The 18,541-nt window shown below is 47.5% G+C and overlaps 7 protein-coding genes across 7 annotated transcripts; 4 read left to right on the forward strand and 3 right to left on the reverse strand.

Moving 5' to 3' along the window:
• Window positions 1-1,890: 1,890 nt before the first annotated feature.
• On the forward strand, window positions 1,891-2,607 carry N7533_003187 (uncharacterized protein; the record flags this gene model as incomplete). The annotated part of the gene is made up of 1 exon (XM_057099837.1): window positions 1,891-2,607. The coding sequence occupies one exon, from the start codon at window positions 1,891-1,893 to the stop codon at window positions 2,605-2,607; it is 717 nt and encodes a 238-aa protein (XP_056964973.1).
• Window positions 2,608-3,456: 849 nt separating this feature from the next.
• N7533_003188 (uncharacterized protein) lies at window positions 3,457-3,849 on the forward strand (the record flags this gene model as incomplete). The annotated part of the gene is made up of 3 exons (XM_057099838.1): window positions 3,457-3,521; window positions 3,660-3,756; window positions 3,823-3,849. 3 exons carry the CDS (start codon window positions 3,457-3,459, stop codon window positions 3,847-3,849), a joined length of 189 nt encoding a protein of 62 aa, XP_056964974.1.
• Window positions 3,850-4,592: 743 nt separating this feature from the next.
• N7533_003189 (ankyrin repeat domain-containing protein) lies at window positions 4,593-5,219 on the reverse strand (the record flags this gene model as incomplete). The annotated part of the gene is made up of 1 exon (XM_057099839.1): window positions 4,593-5,219. One exon carries the CDS (start codon window positions 5,217-5,219, stop codon window positions 4,593-4,595), a length of 627 nt encoding a protein of 208 aa, XP_056964975.1.
• A 4,125-nt stretch (window positions 5,220-9,344) lies between these two features.
• Window positions 9,345-10,082, forward strand: N7533_003190 (uncharacterized protein; the record flags this gene model as incomplete). Its single annotated transcript, XM_057099840.1, has 1 exon — window positions 9,345-10,082. One exon carries the CDS (start codon window positions 9,345-9,347, stop codon window positions 10,080-10,082), a length of 738 nt encoding a protein of 245 aa, XP_056964976.1.
• A 297-nt stretch (window positions 10,083-10,379) lies between these two features.
• Window positions 10,380-12,074, reverse strand: N7533_003191 (NAD(P)/FAD-dependent oxidoreductase; the record flags this gene model as incomplete). The annotated part of the gene is made up of 7 exons (XM_057099841.1): window positions 10,380-10,551; window positions 10,609-10,917; window positions 10,980-11,086; window positions 11,179-11,338; window positions 11,407-11,516; window positions 11,570-11,728; window positions 11,790-12,074. Coding segments are annotated over 7 exons (1,302 nt in total), but the record flags the coding sequence as incomplete, so codon positions are not given.
• A 1,019-nt stretch (window positions 12,075-13,093) lies between these two features.
• N7533_003192 (uncharacterized protein) lies at window positions 13,094-15,153 on the forward strand (the record flags this gene model as incomplete). The annotated part of the gene is made up of 10 exons (XM_057099842.1): window positions 13,094-13,316; window positions 13,375-13,452; window positions 13,521-13,645; window positions 13,713-13,876; window positions 13,950-14,033; window positions 14,107-14,283; window positions 14,351-14,434; window positions 14,491-14,774; window positions 14,835-14,937; window positions 15,018-15,153. 10 exons carry the CDS (start codon window positions 13,094-13,096, stop codon window positions 15,151-15,153), a joined length of 1,458 nt encoding a protein of 485 aa, XP_056964978.1.
• Window positions 15,154-15,663: 510 nt separating this feature from the next.
• On the reverse strand, window positions 15,664-18,146 carry N7533_003193 (elongation factor G; the record flags this gene model as incomplete). The annotated part of the gene is made up of 4 exons (XM_057099843.1): window positions 15,664-15,718; window positions 15,796-17,822; window positions 17,886-17,997; window positions 18,061-18,146. 4 exons carry the CDS (start codon window positions 18,144-18,146, stop codon window positions 15,664-15,666), a joined length of 2,280 nt encoding a protein of 759 aa, XP_056964979.1.
• Between the last annotated feature and the right edge of the window lie 395 nt (window positions 18,147-18,541).

Genomic DNA, 18,541 nt, shown 5'->3' on the forward strand with positions numbered 1-18,541 from the left:
AATTGCTCAAGTAGTCGGCCTACTTATTCATCAAAATGCTTCTAGTATCTCTTAGGACTCGGACCATATTCAAGGCTTTTTGCGCCCATTTCCATAAGAGCCCGTGGACATCGCCATTTATTCGCGATGCTCGTTGACTCAAAGTTCCCCAGGGCTTGTTCTTTGTGCGAGATCTATCTACCAACTTGCGGAATCGTACAGGTATCAAAGGGTCAGTTTCAAAACCAAGAGGCATTCATCTACATCTGCGGATCCTCATGCGACACTGAGAGAGAGAAAGAGAGATATTCATTTTACTCTGCTTCTCAACTCCGAAAAGAGGTTCTTCAGAGTCGCTGACGGCCGCTGAGATCGCCGTTCAGATGTCTAATGTACATGAATTGCTTCCAACACTCGCCTTGTGCCCACATTTTCCAAGTCCGTCAGTCCCCAGAAAGCTCCCCTCCCCATTGTATTGCCGTCACTGCCACGCCAGATGTGAGATCGATGACAACTTCCTGCGTTGAATTCGACTCATTCCACCAAAGCCGGGTCTCCTTCGGAGGAGACCGCACAGATGGAAAATGTTCGGATATGCGTTCACGAATTAGCAGATGCCCAGGTCAAAATTAAGTATGAGGATCAAGTGAACTTACCCTCGAGAAACGCCAAAAGCTTCCTTCTTTTCCCACCGTCGCGTCTCTGGGTACTCATGCGGATCGAGGACACCTTCCTTCCACGGGGCTAGGACTTTCAACCCGACAGGATCAACCTCAGGGAACCATCTTTCGCGTGGCGGAGATACAAGCAGACGTCAGGGGCACCTTGCGATGCGGGCGATCGGGAATCCCTTCTGAGAGATCCCCCTGGAATCTGGAGCTCCAGATTCCAGTGGGACTTGACAGAAGCGACGAGTTTCTCCCCTCTCAACGACGGTGTTCCCACCCACCCCCCCAGTAGTCCCATTCGAACCTGCCACCTACTTCCGGGACCAAAGCAGGGACATCCCCTCCACGAGCATGCTAGCTTGCTTCTCGCTTTGGAACTCGGGTGCACGAGGCACCACTGGTTCAGGTCTTTGGATCCTGCCAATTCAGCCAACGCCCACAAGACAACCTTTGGTAAGGAAGTCCAACCCCCAGAACCCATGAGACTACCTTTGGAAAGCAGTCAATGCCCCAGAGCCACAAGTAACCGAAATCCTTTTGAGGGGAAGTCGGGTGGGGGAGAGAAGAAGAGAAGGAAGTGAGAAAAGTGAGAGTATCATTTTATAGAGAATGCGCGGCCCTGTGATTGGCCCGTGATTGGCGAGTGAATAGCGTGGGTGCCTGCCAGCCCTGAGCCCTGGAGCCCGAGGCAAACATTGACAAACATTGACAAACGGAGTGCATTCGAGGTGGGATACTACTAGAATACCAATTACATGGGACCCTGTGGGACATGGGTGAGATGGGATTCTCTTAGGTCGTGCTTTGAGGGCGAATATGCAGCCACGGGATACCGTCGAAGACCCCGGACCCACCTGCACCTTAAAATAATTTCTTAGTTACCTTAAGACAAAGACAATGCATCCTCCTTTTCTCACGGCAATTGCCAAATAATTCTATTAACTCTTTGTTGGCTTCAATACGGTTTGATCTATTCCTAGACTCTTTGTCAACAGTGCTCCTTGCCAATGGGACAAAGCGCGTCCAACCCGGCCAAATGTATGAATCATTCGTAAATGCCATAGTTCCCCATTCCGAACTTGATCAAGAGGCCAACTGACTGGACGGGCAGCAAAAGAATACTACTCACAGCAACAGACCCCACTGGCAGTAGCTGTGCGAAAATGAGCGAGGTAAGTCCTCGTCCTTTTCCTTGATTGAATTGGAAACCGACATACGCACACAGCAGAGAAGAGAAGAGACCATGTCTCCAACGGATCATTGCGAGGAAACCTCTCTTGTGTGGTCCTATAACCAGGTCCTGATCTTAATGCAGATCCTCCGTTGGTGGGTCGAGAAGGAAGTCCCTGCCAGCCAGATCGGAATCTTCCTCGTCGAGGCTCTCTACCGAATGGACACGCACATGAATCACCGCGCGACGAAGTTGGTCGATAGTGGTGGGACTTATGGAAACGTCGCAAAGGTTGTGCTTCAATATTACCAGATTCGCGGTGAGAGATATCGCCCGCTTTGGATAGATTTTCTCCCCGGTGATCCAAATCTTCGTCCTGAACTCGAACATGCTCCTCTACATAATAGCAGCTCTTCAGGGAGACATTCTCAGAGGCCTGGAATATTGCATATCCATAATGAATTGACTCTTTTTGCTCGAAAGCCTATTCGACGTGTTCGCTGGCCGTTCTGGCCTAGCGAGGCGGAATTAGAATCCGCCCCCGAGTATCAACAACGATACAAGAGAAAATTTTGCAAGGAGGAGGACTCTTGGGATAGTCATTTGGAGTGGGTGCAAAAGGTCACTAGTAATCTAGCTAGGGAGTACTCAAGGAATAGTCAATTCCAAAATTCCGTAGGAGTGGCCGACAATCGCAAGGCTGAACGAGACATGGAATTAACTCGCGGCCATGGATTGATTCAGAATTATTCAAAAGGGCTCCGGCAGTGGGATGTCACCTGCTACTGAAATATCTAAGCATTATTATAATAAACTGTCCGTTTATTTGTCGATATTACTCTACGAGTCTGGCTGCTCATAAGTTCGACAGGAGACAGCCGGATAGTGCTAGGTATGGTATTGCGGCCCGCTTGTCTAGGATTGGACTTGTTAGTCCTTCCTCCCTCGGCTCTAGATGTATACTAGTAGATTCTGCATGAAACTGAAATTTGAAGAAATATCGATGAATATATTTATTACTTAACGAGTATAAAAGTAGTACTGTTAACACTGTCGGAGAATCTTGCGTGGGGAATATTCAAACCGAACTTCCATCCGAGTCCTAGCTTTACTTCATGTTTCTAACCTAGTAGCATAATTAGCCCTATACTCGTCCATCTCTACTACCTAGGTAGTTACTAACTAGTTAATACTTAGGTACTGTCGGGTAGGTAACTGAGTACGTACTAGTACTAGTATTTTTACTACCTAGGTATTGTTATGGCACCTTCCTAATCCAGATGGCATCCACTCCGGCACCTGCCCCCAATATCAAGCTCCTTCTAATTTAGATTTCCTTTTGTCTCTTCTTCTTCTTCTTCTTCTCCCCACCACCCCTCCTCCTATTGTCTGCGACCACGTTGCCTGGGCTTCTCGCTATGTGAGTTATATCACAGGATGCATCTGTAAGATTTATTACTGACAGTTGATTTCAGTTGCTTCTGCAGAAGCTCTCTCGCAATAAACGCCGCAAGGCAAACCTGGCCGCGCTTTTCCCCTAGGAACAGGCCTAGGAGAAAGCTGAGAAGAGACTTCGCAAGAAGGCGAAGAAGGAGGAGGCTCCCAGCACTGTTCCCGGTGGCTCATATCGTGGTCGTGATGGCCGTGGTGGTGGCAACCGCCAGAGCCATGGGCATCTCATTGCCCACAGATCCGGGTCTGTGGTAGGTAATACCTACCACCCTACCACAACGTTTTCAATGTTGCCTCGCTGGCAATATTGCCTCGCTGGCCGATCTCGTAAGTTGTCTTACTCACGGATGCACAGATATATGATGAATACATGTCTAACAAGTATATAGCCACTCGGCGCTCTCCCCTAAGGCTTCTCTGGAAGCGCTGGACCCCAGGGCTCGTCGATGCCCGCCACCTCTTGCGGCGATGTCCCTCTCCACCTTCGTGAGTTACCAGTTTTACCCAGCCCTTCTATAACATGTTTTATACAGATCAGCTAATATACAATAGGGGTGGCAAAGCCAAGCAGTGGCATGATAAGGGACAGCTGAGCTCTCCTTAACGCATTCCAGCCTATAATATATGCGCAGAAATGCGGTCTTCTCTCAATCTTCAAGTTCTCATGACTTGTAGGCTCCAAATGTCGCCCCGAACGCCAAGGCCGTCGCAGCCTGGGCCATGAAGAACAAAAGTCTTGCAAGATTACGGGGTTCACTCGTCGGAAAGGAACTGTGTCATGGAGTCGCAGAGCAGATGGACCTGACAGATATCCTGTCACATTCAGGGATGTACAGGGACATTCGAAATTGGCTTCCATTTTTAGATAGATTCTGGAACCCCAAATCGAAATACACTACGCTGGATACAGTCTCGGACATAGGGGCTGGTTCACCAAGCTTACATTGTAAGGTCCTTTCAAGACGTCATTATGCGAGCTGTAAGTTACAAGTACAGAAAAACACAGGGTCCTCAAGTACATAAGATAAATAGGGTCGTTAGTATGATCAGGGACGAAAATGTGTACCTTTTGTTCTGAAAAATTAATTGATAAGCTGCATAAGTAATACATGACTATCACCAAGTAGATAATTAAGCGAGAATTATGCTAGTGCAGATATCCGTGAGGATATGGTATATGACCCAATATCCAATGGAGAGGACATACCCCTGTCTACCTGTCTGCTTGTCAGACTGCCATTTAGAAAATCTCTTGAATAGGTAGCTAATCCAAGACCCAGAGTTGAAGTGAGGAGCATTTGGCGTATATTAAGAGAAAGAAATCAATCCCAGTATGCGGGGTTAGAAGGCGACATTGTTATCCTCTCCCCCTTGTAAAGAAAATCCCGATCTGGCCAAGGGCCTCGACTGGTAGTAGCCCTGGCCCTATCATGCAAACCATTTTGGTTTATAGCCTTCTTTGCTGAAGCTGGTTGCTCCTTTAACTTTTCTGGGTAATATCTTCGAACCAACTCTTGAAATAACGCCAGAGGATCCTCATTCCATAATCTCTCTGCCCATTCCATCGGCGAAACCGACCCTAGGAATGGATCTGCTCCATGTTCGACTAGCAAACGAACGACCTTGCCGTGACCATTATACACTGCCCTATGGAGTGCGGTATATCCCATATTATCGGTTGCGTTTGCGTCCACGCCATCCTGCAGGAGCAGAAGAACCACATCTGCGTGACCATTACTGGATGCTGCACGCAAGGACTGTGAAGGTTCTTGGATAGATTCATGTTTGCTGAGTATGCGCTGCACAGCGGATACATCGCCTCGGCGTGCGGCATCGTAGAGCGATATATTTCTGTACGACACACCCTTTTGATGTAAGTTGTCTGTGTTCCTATCGAACCTTGGCTTCAGTTTGGAGAAAATGTTCCTCAGTCTTCTGAATTTAGGCATATTGTAATACCTTTTGCTGCAGTTATTTGGTTCTAATTGTCCACAGAGGGAAAGAAAAACGAAAAACAGAGGTCGCGTGCGACGCTACGTTGCCTTGGGTTTTGTCCGAATACGAAGTCCGACGGCACAAACAAGTACTAGCTCATAATGGTTCCACCCAATACGAGTTTATAAATCATAGTCTACGCCATATACGGAGTATACTAGTCAATATCCGCCATATAGCGCATTGAACGTACTGTACTAAGGAAAACGTGTTCGGAGGTGCAGCCACCTCGGGAGAGGCAATTTCAGCAGAAAGCGTATTGTTGAAACTCATGATTACAAAATCAATGATGTATTAACCTTGTCAGATATTTTACTGTTTTTAACTGACGTGCACGCTGAGATAATTTCTCAGTATAAAATTTGGAAGCCAATTTCGAATCTCAGTGTAAGGGCAAACGGGAAGCGGGAAGCATTACGCTTCACATTTCATTTTTTCCAGCTTTGTTTTCTGGCGCACGAGAACGCGGCACTTGTCATAGTCAGTTTTCAGTCAGGCAGCGCGCCTGGCCGAACCCATATCATCTCATTTTTCCGTAGAGAATGAGAATCATGTTCCAGCGTCTTACCGATCAGTATATTCGCCTAGTGCTTCACAGAGCCTTCAATATTTTTAATGTCACCAGATACCGAGAACCCGGGAACTGAAAAATATCTACAAAACATATGTGCCTGGGAGAAGAAGCAATATTGTTTCCTTGCCGTACCATATTTCGGGGTTCCTGACCCATACTATGTGACAATGGTTATCTATTAGTATTCGTTTTGCGCGGATGGCACCCGCTCCGGCACCCCATCCGAGCTGATTATAACTTTTGCCCTTTAGTAGTGGTGTTCCGGCCGTCTGTCCATCAACTAGAATCCAGGTGTAGATAGCACAAACGTGAAGCAGGAATTTTACACCACTAATTTCGGATGTGGCTCAAAAAATGTAGGCTCTAGGCCAGTGGAGTGCGGGGGAAAAAAAAGAAACAAGCACCGAGGGCGATTTGAACGCCCGACCTAGGACACTGCAAATCCTCGCGCTAACCCCTGCGCCATCGGTGCCATAGTTGATATTAGCCGAGGCTGCTTTAGCAACAATAGACTGTGAGCATTTTGCAAAGCATTCGGCTTTAGTTATTGCGACAATACCACCATCATTAATCATGGAAATACTCAACTGCTCGTCATTTTCAAATAATTGTTTCATAATACTTGCAGTGTCCTAGGTCAGGCGTTCAAATCGCCTTCAATGCCCAGGTACTTAATTTTTTTTTCTTCCCGCACTGGCCAAGAGCCTACATTTTTTGAGCCACGTCCGAAATTAGTGGTGTAAAAGTCCTGCTTCACGTTTGTGAAGAAATGGAGCGCGTCATCCAAAACTCCGCTCGGCACGAAGAACACATTCGCGGTCTAACCTTCTTGAGTGGAAACAGTCCAGGAGTTCGGCTGCCTGAAAGGAACAGAGGAATATCACTAAGTTTGAAGAAGAACCCAAATGATAGGCTTTTTTTGTACATCATGCCGACCCAAAATGTGAGTTTCTCGATAAGCGAGCGGTCAAAATTATTGCATGAAAGATCTGTCTCTTCTCGCGGAGGAAGAGGAGTGGATTTTCAACATTTGAAGGTCTTCCTGATTTTCCATGCGGTGGGGACTCCGTCTTTGCAGCATGTTAGGCTCTAGGCTAGGGTATACTAGAACTCACTAGTACGTAGTAAGTATACACTCTGACCCTGCCTTTTTCATTGCGCTGTTCGGAGAAATATTGCTTTCCAACTATCCCCGGTGGTTTTCTAGACTCGGAAGAGTGGCATCACTCCGAATCTCATCCAAACTTGAAGGGGTTTGAATCGGGCATGAATGTATGCAATGACTCCCGAGTTCCGGAGCTCTTGTATATATTTTATTGATGCACAATATCCTCTCCAGTCCTCTCACCCATGAGGTTTCTTTTGGAACAATCGATCTTGAGCTTTCCCCTTAGCTGTGCTTGGAGACATTTGCATCTCCAAATTTCCGCTTCTCAAAGACGAGGATGTGTCCATTTAGAATGATGCTCGTAGAAATGGGAGTTACTAGTACTAAGTGGACCCCCCTTTGGTTATCTGAACACCCTATCCTCAGGCTGTCTACTATTTAGAAAAGGTGCTGTATGTGTATTACCACGAACTACAGTAGGAGGCCATTGCCTACCTTCTCGTCACCAGGTAGATAACCGAGTATGTACTAGTGCTGACTATCTTAGTAACTAATAATGTACCTTGAAGCCAGAATAGGTAGTCATCCGATGGTCCTACCACTAGTAGAAGCCACAATACCTAGGTACCAGCTATTTTCACTAGTACATTATAACTACTCCTTCGGGCCAAAAAGTGTGTATCAATTACTACATTGTTTTGAGTTGGACTGACCCGTGGTAATACACATACATCACCTTTCCTGGATAGAGAGGATAGCGTGTTCAGATGGCCAAAAGGATGTCCACTTAGTAGTGCCTGTAGAATTTCTTCTAGATAAATTCGGAGATAACAACTAATCTACTCGTAGGCCAGAGCGCCGAGTCTTGAATACTGACTCCTGAAGATCTGATGTCTCATCTCTTCTCGGTAGAAAAAGGACGGGGATGTCGAACTGGAAAGACGAAGCGTTCAACCCTTCATTCTTCCATCTCAAGGAAAACTTGATATCCTTTAAGCGACCCTGTAGGAGAAACTACACAAGCATGCATACTTTCTTCAGTTTCCGCCAAGATTGACCCCTCCAAGCAGATCTCAACAATGGTAGACATGTTTATTCGAAGATCACGCACGATTTCATCGTTAGGTTTCTGCAGGTCTTGTCCAGAGAAAGAGACAGTCCTCCATTCTTTCTCAGCAATAAAGCTAGTCGAAAATAATGAAATTGGCCAATCAGAATCCGTGTTTTAGGTTTGAAGGGCCCGGGACGTAAAAATTTGGGTTGATGATGGCGGGCCGAAAAGGTGAAATGCCCCGCCATGCAGATTGAATTTTTCAAAAACACAAAAACTCAAGCACCGAAGGCGATTTGAACGCCTGACCTAGGACACTGCAAATCCTCGCTCTACCCCTGAGCTATCGGTGCTGATTTGTTGAATAATTCTCTCTTTTTCAATATACAAATCAGAAATGCTGATATCCGTCAACTTCGGCCGCGATGACCTCATGTATATCCCCACAACAAATCGACAATTAACAAGCTAAAAAAAGATCAGAATGATGTTGCTGATTAAGGAGTAGCCATTAAATGTCCTGTGAGACACTGGAGTTTCGCCCTCGTGTTAAATAGATTTTTCGGGGTCAGTTCAAGTTGCTTCACTGAGCCGCTCGGTTCACTCTCGACTCTCTCCAGGCTCTTGTTTGGAATTCAGCATATTTTTGGGATAGCAAACAACAATAAGGGATGGTTGCAATTTACGAGTCCATCAAGTTGAATAAATTTTGAGACTACTACCTAGGTAGTAGGTATCCTGGAATAAAGAATTTTTTTTTTTTTTCAAATATTTCCAAAATTCGGTCTGCAAAATCTTTCAAGCTCGGTTTATGTACCTACCTACAGGTAGACTAGATATCTCAGTAGTCACATCAGAACTTGAACTTGAAACAACTAGTAGTAACATTCACGGTATTATGATAATACTGGTAGTAGTAGTACTATGTACATAGGTATGGAAAAGTGGCTGCAAAATAGTGTTAGTAGTAGATGCCTGACCGGCGGAAGTTCGACCGTCTCGGCGACATTTTCAGCAGTGGGGCTCAAATCAGACAAACGATTTACTCACATAAAGTTACCGGTGTTGATGAGTAAACTTCAACTCTTTTGTGAGCAAGCCGTCGCGGTCTCGGTGACATTCCCAGCCGTGGAGCGGCTATTGCGGAATAGATCACTTCCAAGGTTTTTGCCACGCGGATTCGAAGCCTGAGTAACTCTAGATCCCTGTAGTCACCAGTGTGCACCATTACTGGACACTCCAATGAATGTTGGGTAGTACATGTGTCATATAAATAGGCGTCTCTTTCATGGAATGGAATCTCAAGTTCAATCTGGCTCGTATCGCCCCAAAGAATCTTGAACATCATGTCTGTTACCCCAAATCGCACCATCATCATCGTCGGCGTGGGATCGACCATGTCCCGGTCGCTTGCTCTTTGGCTCGCCAATCTGGGATGGAACATCGCTCTGGTCTCTCGCTCCGAAAATAGCTTATCCAAGATTGCCGACGAGGTCAAAGCCGCCCGGACAAGCGCTGACGCAAAAGTGATATACCGCACTGCCGACGCTGGTAATCCTAGCAGCCTTACTACCGCCCTAGACTGGTGTGCCCTGCAATTTGACGGCAAGGTGGACGTTTTGAACTATAATGCTGCCCATGTTGCTGAATCACACGTCTCCGAGCTCAGCATAGAGATGCTGGAGCTTGATCTCCGGGTTTCTGCTATTGGTACTCTTGTCGCAGGCCAGTGGTTCACCCGCAACGCCAACTCCGACTATATCTCCAATGGAGAGTGGCCACTCTTCCTTGTTACTGGTGGTGTACTTGACAAAGAGCCACAGGTCACTTTCTCCTCACTTTCTGCTTCCAAGGCGGCATCGCAAACTCTTAGTCGCCTCTTTGCGCAGACGCTCCCCGAAGCTTCTCATATTGTGGTCGGTATGCCGCTGATCAAAGCACGTATCGACGATCCAGAAACTGGCGGCTACGCTGAGGGCTACAATCCTGACACCATCATCCAGAAGGTTTTTAGGCCTTTCTTTGAGGACCGCGAGAAGCTGCAGAATGGAGTGGAAAATTGGACGGTGGAGCGGGTTATTTGATAGATGAAACAGGACTTCACAACTGTTGCTTGCACCATGCACTTTTACGGAGGGATGTACTATACGGAAAATTGTAACTTTGGTCTTATTTGGAGATCTGGTGATTAAACTCATTTTCCCCGGCCCTTTTTTATTAATTGACAACAGTTCTTTCACTTGGATTTTTCCTTAATAGTCGGTAGTGATCAGTATTAAAACGATCCTGATATTTATGCAGTGAGATTTATTGAGGGAAACATCATAAGAGTACTAGTAGCGATAGCTTTATTAAAGCTTCAAGGTGCCTGATAATCTACTTTGTGTAACTAGTTGCATATCAGCAAGGTCCTTCGCGGGAGCAGCACGCCGAGACTTGAGAGCATCGCCACCTGGTCTCCATCTCCACGAATAGGTGAGTGGCTGGGATAGAGTGCCCTCGATCAACTCGACGATATGTTTCCCAATGTTTGGAAGAAGCTTGAAAGAATGGCTGTGATAGAGAATTAGCCAGTAATCCAGTTGAAAAGAGTTCTTTATTTCCACCTACCCACTGTCGCCAGTAGCTAGAATAAAGTTTTTCCATCGAGGGTGCTCGCAAATCAATAAATTGGCATCGGCAGTATCCGTGCACCAGCACATAGACCGGTTAAAAAGTTCCTTGTCTTTGAACTGTGGTAGGAATCTCGCGATGGCTTTCCGAATGGTCACCTCGGAAGCTTCGGGGTAAGTATCCGTGGGGTGTTTGGCGTGTGATCGTGGAACGGAGATGAGTTTTGGAGAGGCAGCACCGAATGGCTGGTGCTTCTTGAAGCGTGTGAATCCTGGGAACTCGTCACAGACCTTGATTACGCCGTGTCTAGTGATATTTCGTTAGTTTCAAGTCAGTGGTTGATGACCGGACCGGAAATCCTTGCTCACTCGTTTGGTTCGAAGAAGAATCCGTATTCGCCGTCATATACCACCGGCATGTTCTTATAATGAGCCGCTACTTCGGGTGTGAGTTTGATGTGAGCAAATACCCAGGCCTGGATGCAGTTTGTATCAGCCAAGAAGCAATATGGAAACCGAGTTTATTTTAATATTTCATTAGTCCGGAACATCGAGGGGACTCATTTACCTTTGAAACACATTGATCGTCTAAATCAACCAAGGTCGGACTCCATGCACCAGCAGCCAGAACAACCTTGTCTGCAAAATATTTGGTTCCATCCACCGTCTCAACGCCGATGCAGGTGACTTCATCATCGGTGAATAGAGGCTTTTTGAAACTGCCAGCACTAGAAGATTGCGCCAATCAGGCACTGGAATCTCATGAAAGTGAAACTGCATCATTTCTCTCACTCACCGACCAAAGCCAAAGTTCACACCATGCTTCTTCAGATGCTGGCCAATAGCATTGATGGCTTTTGCTGCCGCAAGCCAGCCTCCATCACCGCAAAGTAAGCCTTTCCATCCCTATTCGTTCTATTCAGCACTTGATTTTCATAATTTTGTTTATCGACTTTTACCTTGACCTGTTCTTTCGTAAACTGAGGAAGTTTTTGCAAGATTTCCTCTTCACTTCCTAGCCAGAAATTTGTCTTTTCGAGTCCGACATTCGCATCAAGGAGAGACTGGAGCTTTTTCCTGAGATTTGCAATGCCATCCCCTGAAGAAGAACAATCAATCTGGGACCCTGTTAGTATAAAATGCTCTGAAATATAGATAAAAGGTAATTCTATTACTCACCATGCCCACATTATGAAAGAATGGTTTGAACAAATCATCATTTCTCCACATATCGAGCGCCTCCAAGGAAAGTTGCAAATCGACTTTATTGCGCAAGCGGATGCTCATGATCTTGTTTAGATCGTAGCCAGCAGACTGTGCTGACGGGATTGGATATTCATCAAGGACGGTGATATTTGAGGGGTGTATCCAGATCGAAGCAGATGTAATGCGGTTGAAGAGCCCATCGTGCCGCCGCCGCCGACAACGATGACTTTGGTTTGTGTCCGTGAGTGAGCCATTTTCGCACTTCCGATGAGCACAGCGAGTGTTTTTACTTCAGTTAACTTGGAATAATGTCAAAGCCAAGTCCGGACCGAAAGGACTGTCTAGGCTGCCCGGGTCTTGAAGAATGAACAAATAATAAAAGCAGCCGAGAAACCTTCGTTTAGCGGATCATGCCATGTCATGTGAATTGTTGGGATGATATTGGACCTGCAGTAATTACAGCTTCACAAGATCAAAAGGACTAGCTGGCGCCACTAGTCTGATCTCCAACGATAACGAAAGTCGGACATGACGCTGATTGTTGGTGACTCACCCAGCCAATGGGCGAATAGTGCCAGTGCCTCAATCCGCCAATGTATCGCCGAAGTTTGTGGAGTGGGACGCGCTAGCGTCTTCCTTTCGCGTGGACCTTCAAGTCGACTCCAACCCCGAAAACCCCATGGCACGCAATCGGGAATTTTGAGGGGAACGTGGGGAATTCTTCCCATGCTCCACTTGGCCTGCTTGCGACTCCGGATAAATCAGATCAAGATAAACTAACCGCTTCATGATAACAATGGACTTTTTTTTTATTTTCATTTTCAATACTGACCTTTATCTTCAGAAAAACCTGTCTCATTCAGTAGCAATCTTCGCTAATTAAGAACAAAGATAGTAGTGATAGTGCTTAGCGAGTGAAAACCAACTAGGAAGAACGAAAACTATAAATGTGATTAGATTAAATTCATAGCCCATGGGATAGCAAGATATTCATCAGCCGAGCCATCGTCTGGACCTTCACACCCCCAGGAATGGGCGCTAGAGATTGACTGATCTTGGACAGACCGTGGGGAAATGTTGATTCAGCCGGAACTCGGCTGGCGACAGACTCCAGTCTTAAGTTTAGCGCGGAGAAGATAAGCGAACTTGGCTTGAATCTAGTACTAAGTGTCTGAGTATAAAGGACCATGCAGACGGCACGCTCCTGGAAAGTCATTTCAAATTTAATCCCTCACTCGATCGTCGTACAAAAATTACATGCCGTTTGAGTCAACAGGATGGCTGACGTGAAGAATCCCGTCTCTAGTCCCCATGATGTTGAAACCAGAGACCCTGAGACACAGCAGGCGGAATTAACCGATCTTCCCCACGGGATCGACGTCGAGCAATACAGGGCTACAGTACCGCGATGGAAGCGAATTTGGCATCACAGTTTGACACAGATGATACTTCTCAGTATCCAAGCGTTTTGTGGACCGGCCATGTCAGATGCAATCACTGGTGAGTCGGTAACCAAATTCAACACCGCGCGCCCCAGTTGAACTAACAATTATTCAAGGCTTGGGTGGGGGTGGTCTTGCTACTCCACAGGTGTCTAATATTTCAACGGCAATTCGATATGCCATGCTTGCTGTCGGTATGCATTTGGATTTTCCAACTCTCAACGACAGCTTCCCGTACTGACCAGGAAACCCCCTCTATCAGTTTGTTTCCTAGGTGGTCCCATCGTCAATAAGATTGGTGTCAAGTGGGCCCTTGTTATCGGGTCGATGTCTTTCCCCATTCAAGGATCTGCATATTATTGTAACAGCAAATTTGGAAACCAGTGGGTAAGTAGTTGAATCCCTGCTTCGTCGGGCGTGAACTATGCATGTCTAATCCGAATGTTTGGCTTAGTATCTTATTCTGAGCGGTGCTATCAGTGGAATCGGGACTGCGTGTTGGTATGTTGCCGAAGCTGGAGCTATCATGACACTTGCGCCTTCTGGCGCTCGTGGAAAGTATTTGGCCTTGTGGATTGTGTCGCGGAATTTAGGACAACTCGTTGGAGGTGCTATCAAGTAGGTTTTCTCGAGGAAAATCTCGCCAAAAGCTTTGTCAATTATTTCCCTGATATTAATTTCTCCCGGGCAGTCTTGCAAAGAATCACGAGAAGGGTACTGAAGGTGGAATTTCTCCCGATACTTATGTCGCTTTTGTGATAATCGAGAGTCTTGCGTGAGTAAACCACGCCATGTAATCATGATGTCAAACATCCATGGATCAAACTTATTCTAATTTTACATTATAGTTTGCCTTTCGCCCTCTTGATCATTCCTTTCGAGCGTGTGGTCCGTTCCGATGGTACGAAGATTGTCACGGCCGAGACACTCTCCACGAAGCAGGAATTAAGACGAATCGCGAAGACCGTGACATCAAGATTGATCATGCTTTCTTCTCTGTGGGCATTATGGTCCTTCTTCTACAGGTATGATAAAACCTCATCAATTTCACATAACAAGGGGAATAAAAGAATAGCTAACAAACCTGAAAAGCGGTTCTTGGTCCACATATCTAGGAATCTACTTCTCTGTGCGTGCCCGCGCCCTCTCATCTCTAGTATCGCCATTTTTCTGCATGTAAGTCAGCCTTACTCTCCCTAAAACTGACCCTCACTGACACCTCTCGCAATCAGCGTCGGCTGTTTCGGCCTCGGCTTCATACTCGACATGAAAAGTCTCAGTCAGCGCCGCCGGGCCCAAATTGGACTATACACTGTCATAATCCTCAATGTCGGCGTCTACATCTGGTCTATCATCATGCAGGTCAAATTTGACCACCACAATCCTGGCCATATTGACTGGGACGATGGAATTTACGCCAAGTCGTTTCTGCCGTATTTCTTCGTGCAGACGACGGGCCCACTGTCGCAGTCGTATATGTATTGGCTTTTGTCGTCTTTTGCGACCGATGCTCAAGGTAAGCTCAAGTCTAGGTATTTTTGACGGATTCTGGTTGGTGGTATTAACATATCTTTAGAAAATGTGCGTAATGGCGCTGCGTTTAGATGCATCGAAGCTGTTGGCCAGGCTGTTGCCTATGGTATGAATACTCAGACGACAAGTGACCCTATAATTGGATTGTACGTTTTACCTCGATTTGCGCCCTGCAAGCTTGCCAATTTTTGGAGATTTGTGATGATCTAATTTTGAGATACTATAGTGGCGTGACGTTCGGGTTGCTTGGTGCTGCTATTATTCCCATGATTATGCTAGTAAATTCGACGCCAGATCAGATCCCCGCGGATGTTGTCGCTGAGCAGCAGAAAGCGGCCGAAGAAAAGCTCGAGGGTGCTTAGGAGAGACAGCACCAGTAGATGAGACTACAGATTTGCAGGATAGTACGGAGTGAATTCTATAACTAGGTATTTGATCATCTTATCCGATAGTCGACAAGACGTCCTTCGTTATTAGACATGTGCCCAGGTGCCCAGATGAAAAATCTATTTCAATGCTTGATATTCAGAAGAAAAGGGCAGAGTCCAAGAAAATAGTGTATTGTTAGACAGGAGAGTGGAAAAAATAAAAATCTTAAATCTTTAATATACATATGCCCAGAATTGACGCAAGATGATATGGTGCCAAAAAGTACACGGGGTTTGAATTCTGCGCTAACCACACGTAAAGGAAAACGGAAGCGAAGTGGGCGTGACGCTGAACTCGATCTCTATTTTGAGATTGCATCTAGTAGACAGCCGCCGAAGGCCGGTTAAAGGGTAACAAGTTGATGGAGGAAATGGTACAGGGCGAAGAGTGAGAATAGGCCGGCTGGGGGGGTTCGACGGTGTCGGAAGCTGTGGTCATGCTGTTTATTTCTTATTACGAGCAGCCTGCTCCTTGACGTATCTGGCAATGAGCTCCTTCCTATTAAGTGAGATATCAATTAGTATTTTGGTTGAAATGAGTAACAATGAGTGGGGCAGGGGCTGGGGAAAACATACTGGACCTGCGGAGGAGCCTTCTCGTAGTGGCTGAACTCCATGGTGTATTCACCCTTACCCTGGGTGGCAGCACGGAGGTTGGAGCTGAAGCCGAACATGCCGTTCAGACTGCAGTCGGCGTAGATGGTGAACTCGTCGACACCAGTCTCAGTGTCGTTGATGGTGGCACCGCGCTTGTTCAGCAGGGCAATAACATCACCCTGGAACTCGGAGGGAGCAGTGACAACAGTCTTCATCAGGGGCTCAAGGACAGCCGGCTGGCTGTCTGCGAAGGCCTTGCGGAAGGCCTGCTGGGTAGCGTTCTTGAAAGCCATTTCGGACGAATCAGTCATGTGAGTAGCACCATCGTTGACAACCATGCGTGTACCCAGGACCTTGTGGCCAATCAGGGGACCCTTCTCACAAGAAAGGTTGAAACCCTTCTCGCAAGCGTACAGGAACTTCTCCGAGATGGAACCTCCGACAATTTGCTCTTCGAACTTGTTCTCCTCGAGGGAACCGGTAGGCTCCATCCATCCCATGACACGGGCGTAATCACCAGCACCGCCAGTCTGCTTCTTCAGCAGGTGGTCGAAGTCGACACGGTTACCGATGGTCTCACGGTAGGCGACCTGAGGCTGGCCGGTCTCGCAGTCGACGCGGTACTCACGGCGCATACGCTCGACGTAGATGTCCAAGTGCAGCTCACCCATTCCGGAAATGATGGTTTGCTCACTCTCGCTATCGTAGCTGACGCGGAAGGTGGGGTCCTCACGCTGGAAGCGGGCCATGGCCTTGGAGAAGTTGGCGGCATCCTTGGCTTGCTTGGGCTTGATGGACAGGGAAATGACAGGCTCAGGGACGAACATGGACGACATGCTGTAGCCGAGCTGGCCATCAGTGAAGGTATCACCGGAGGCACACTCGACACCAAACACAGCGCAGATCTCACCAGCACCAATCTCATTGACTTCCTCCATCTCGTTGGAGTGCATGCGCACAATACGGGGAATCTTGACCTTCTTGTTGTTGCGGGCGTTGAAGACGTTGGCACTCTTACGGAGAGTACCCTGGTACACACGGATGTAGGTCAGCTGGCCGAAGTTGCTCTCCTCGAGCTTGAAGGCCAGACCGACGAATGGGAGGGAGTTGTAAGGGACGAGCTTGACAGAGGCTTCGTTACGCTTCTGATCCAGGGCAAGGTTCTCAACCTCGGCGGGGTTGGGTAGGTAGTCAATGACACCGTCCAGCATGGGTTGAACAGACTTGTTGGCAAGCGCAGAGCCCATGAAGACGGGGGTGAACTTCAGGTTGATAGTGGAGCGGCGGATGGCGGCCTTGAGCTGGTCGGGAGTAGGCTCCTTCTCATCAAGGAAGAGCTCGGCGATCTCATCATCGACATCAGCCAGAGTCTCGATAAGCATGGCCTTGCGCTCCGCGACAACGTCCAGCAGTCGCTCGGGGATCTCCCTCACGGAGAGCTCCTCACCACTCTCACCAACATTGTAGATAGCCTTCATGGTGATCAGATCCACAACACCCTCGAACTCATCCTCGGCACCGATGGGGACCTGGACAGCAGCCGCAGGCATCTTGAGCTTCGAGTTGATCTGGTCAACCGCCTTGAAGGGGTTGGCGCCCATACGGTCCATCTTGTTGACGAAGGAGATACGGGGAACGTTGTAGCGGCGCATTTGCCGATCCACAGTAATGGTCTGAGACTGGACACCGGACACGGCACACAGAATGAGAACTGCACCGTCGAGAACGCGCAGCGCTCTCTCGACCTCGATGGTGAAATCAATGTGACCGGGGGTATCAATCAGGTTGACGTGGTACTTCTGGTCAACGCCATTCTCGTCCTTCTTGACCCAGTCACAGAAGGTAGCAGCGGACTGGATAGTAATACCCTTCTCACGCTCCAGATCCATAGAGTCCATCTTAGCACCGACGCTGTCACGGCCACGGACCTCGTGGATGGCCTTGATACGACCGGTGTAGAAGAGGACTCGCTCGGTACAGGTGGTCTTTCCGCTGTCGATATGGGCCTGTGAGAGATGACTTCGTTAGCCTTTGGAAATCATATAGCAGGCGGAAAAGGATGTAATTACCGCAATACCGATGTTGCGGACCTTGTCCAGGCGAGCAGCCTCAACGGGGTCAAGGTTGTCGATAATGGCGGCTTGCGACAGGGTCTCCGGGTTGGCCGCAGCGGCCTCAAGACTATAGACAAGGAATTAGACGAAGGCGTACATATAATGATATCTTCATGGAGTAAAAACCTACACCGCAGATGCAGTAGCAGAGGCATTGCGTCGCTGCTCCCATTGCTTCAGAACCGACTGATAAGCCGGAGCGCCGATGGGCCGCATAGCGGTCGTGGATACACATCGCGAGCGCAGAAGGGTCTGAGACTGAAGACGGGGGGGCTCTGGTTAAACCAGACACCGCACGGTACTGTAGCCGTGCAAGAGAAGGAGACCTCATAGCGACAATCGACTCACACCGGAATTGATCGAGTCGAGACGGAGTGACGGCGCGCTTGTTTTCGCGGCGAAAAAAAAGTTCGGGGAAGCCAGGAACAGTCACGTGCACGCCAGCCTGTCAGGGTGGGCGCATTACAATTGAGCAGAACAGAAGAAAAAAAATAAGTCAATGGCAATTAAAATAGAGGGGAACGATAGATTATGGATTAAGCCAAGTATTGGACATATTGAGACAATCATACAGTTCTGCAGAATGCAGTATATAGTATCATGCACATGCA

The sequence above is a fragment of the Penicillium manginii genome (assembly GCF_028828005.1).
Source record: "Penicillium manginii strain IBT 31320 chromosome Unknown utg000002l:1.0-5564898.0:1.0-5567710.0, whole genome shotgun sequence".
NCBI lineage: Eukaryota > Fungi > Ascomycota > Eurotiomycetes > Eurotiales > Aspergillaceae > Penicillium > Penicillium manginii.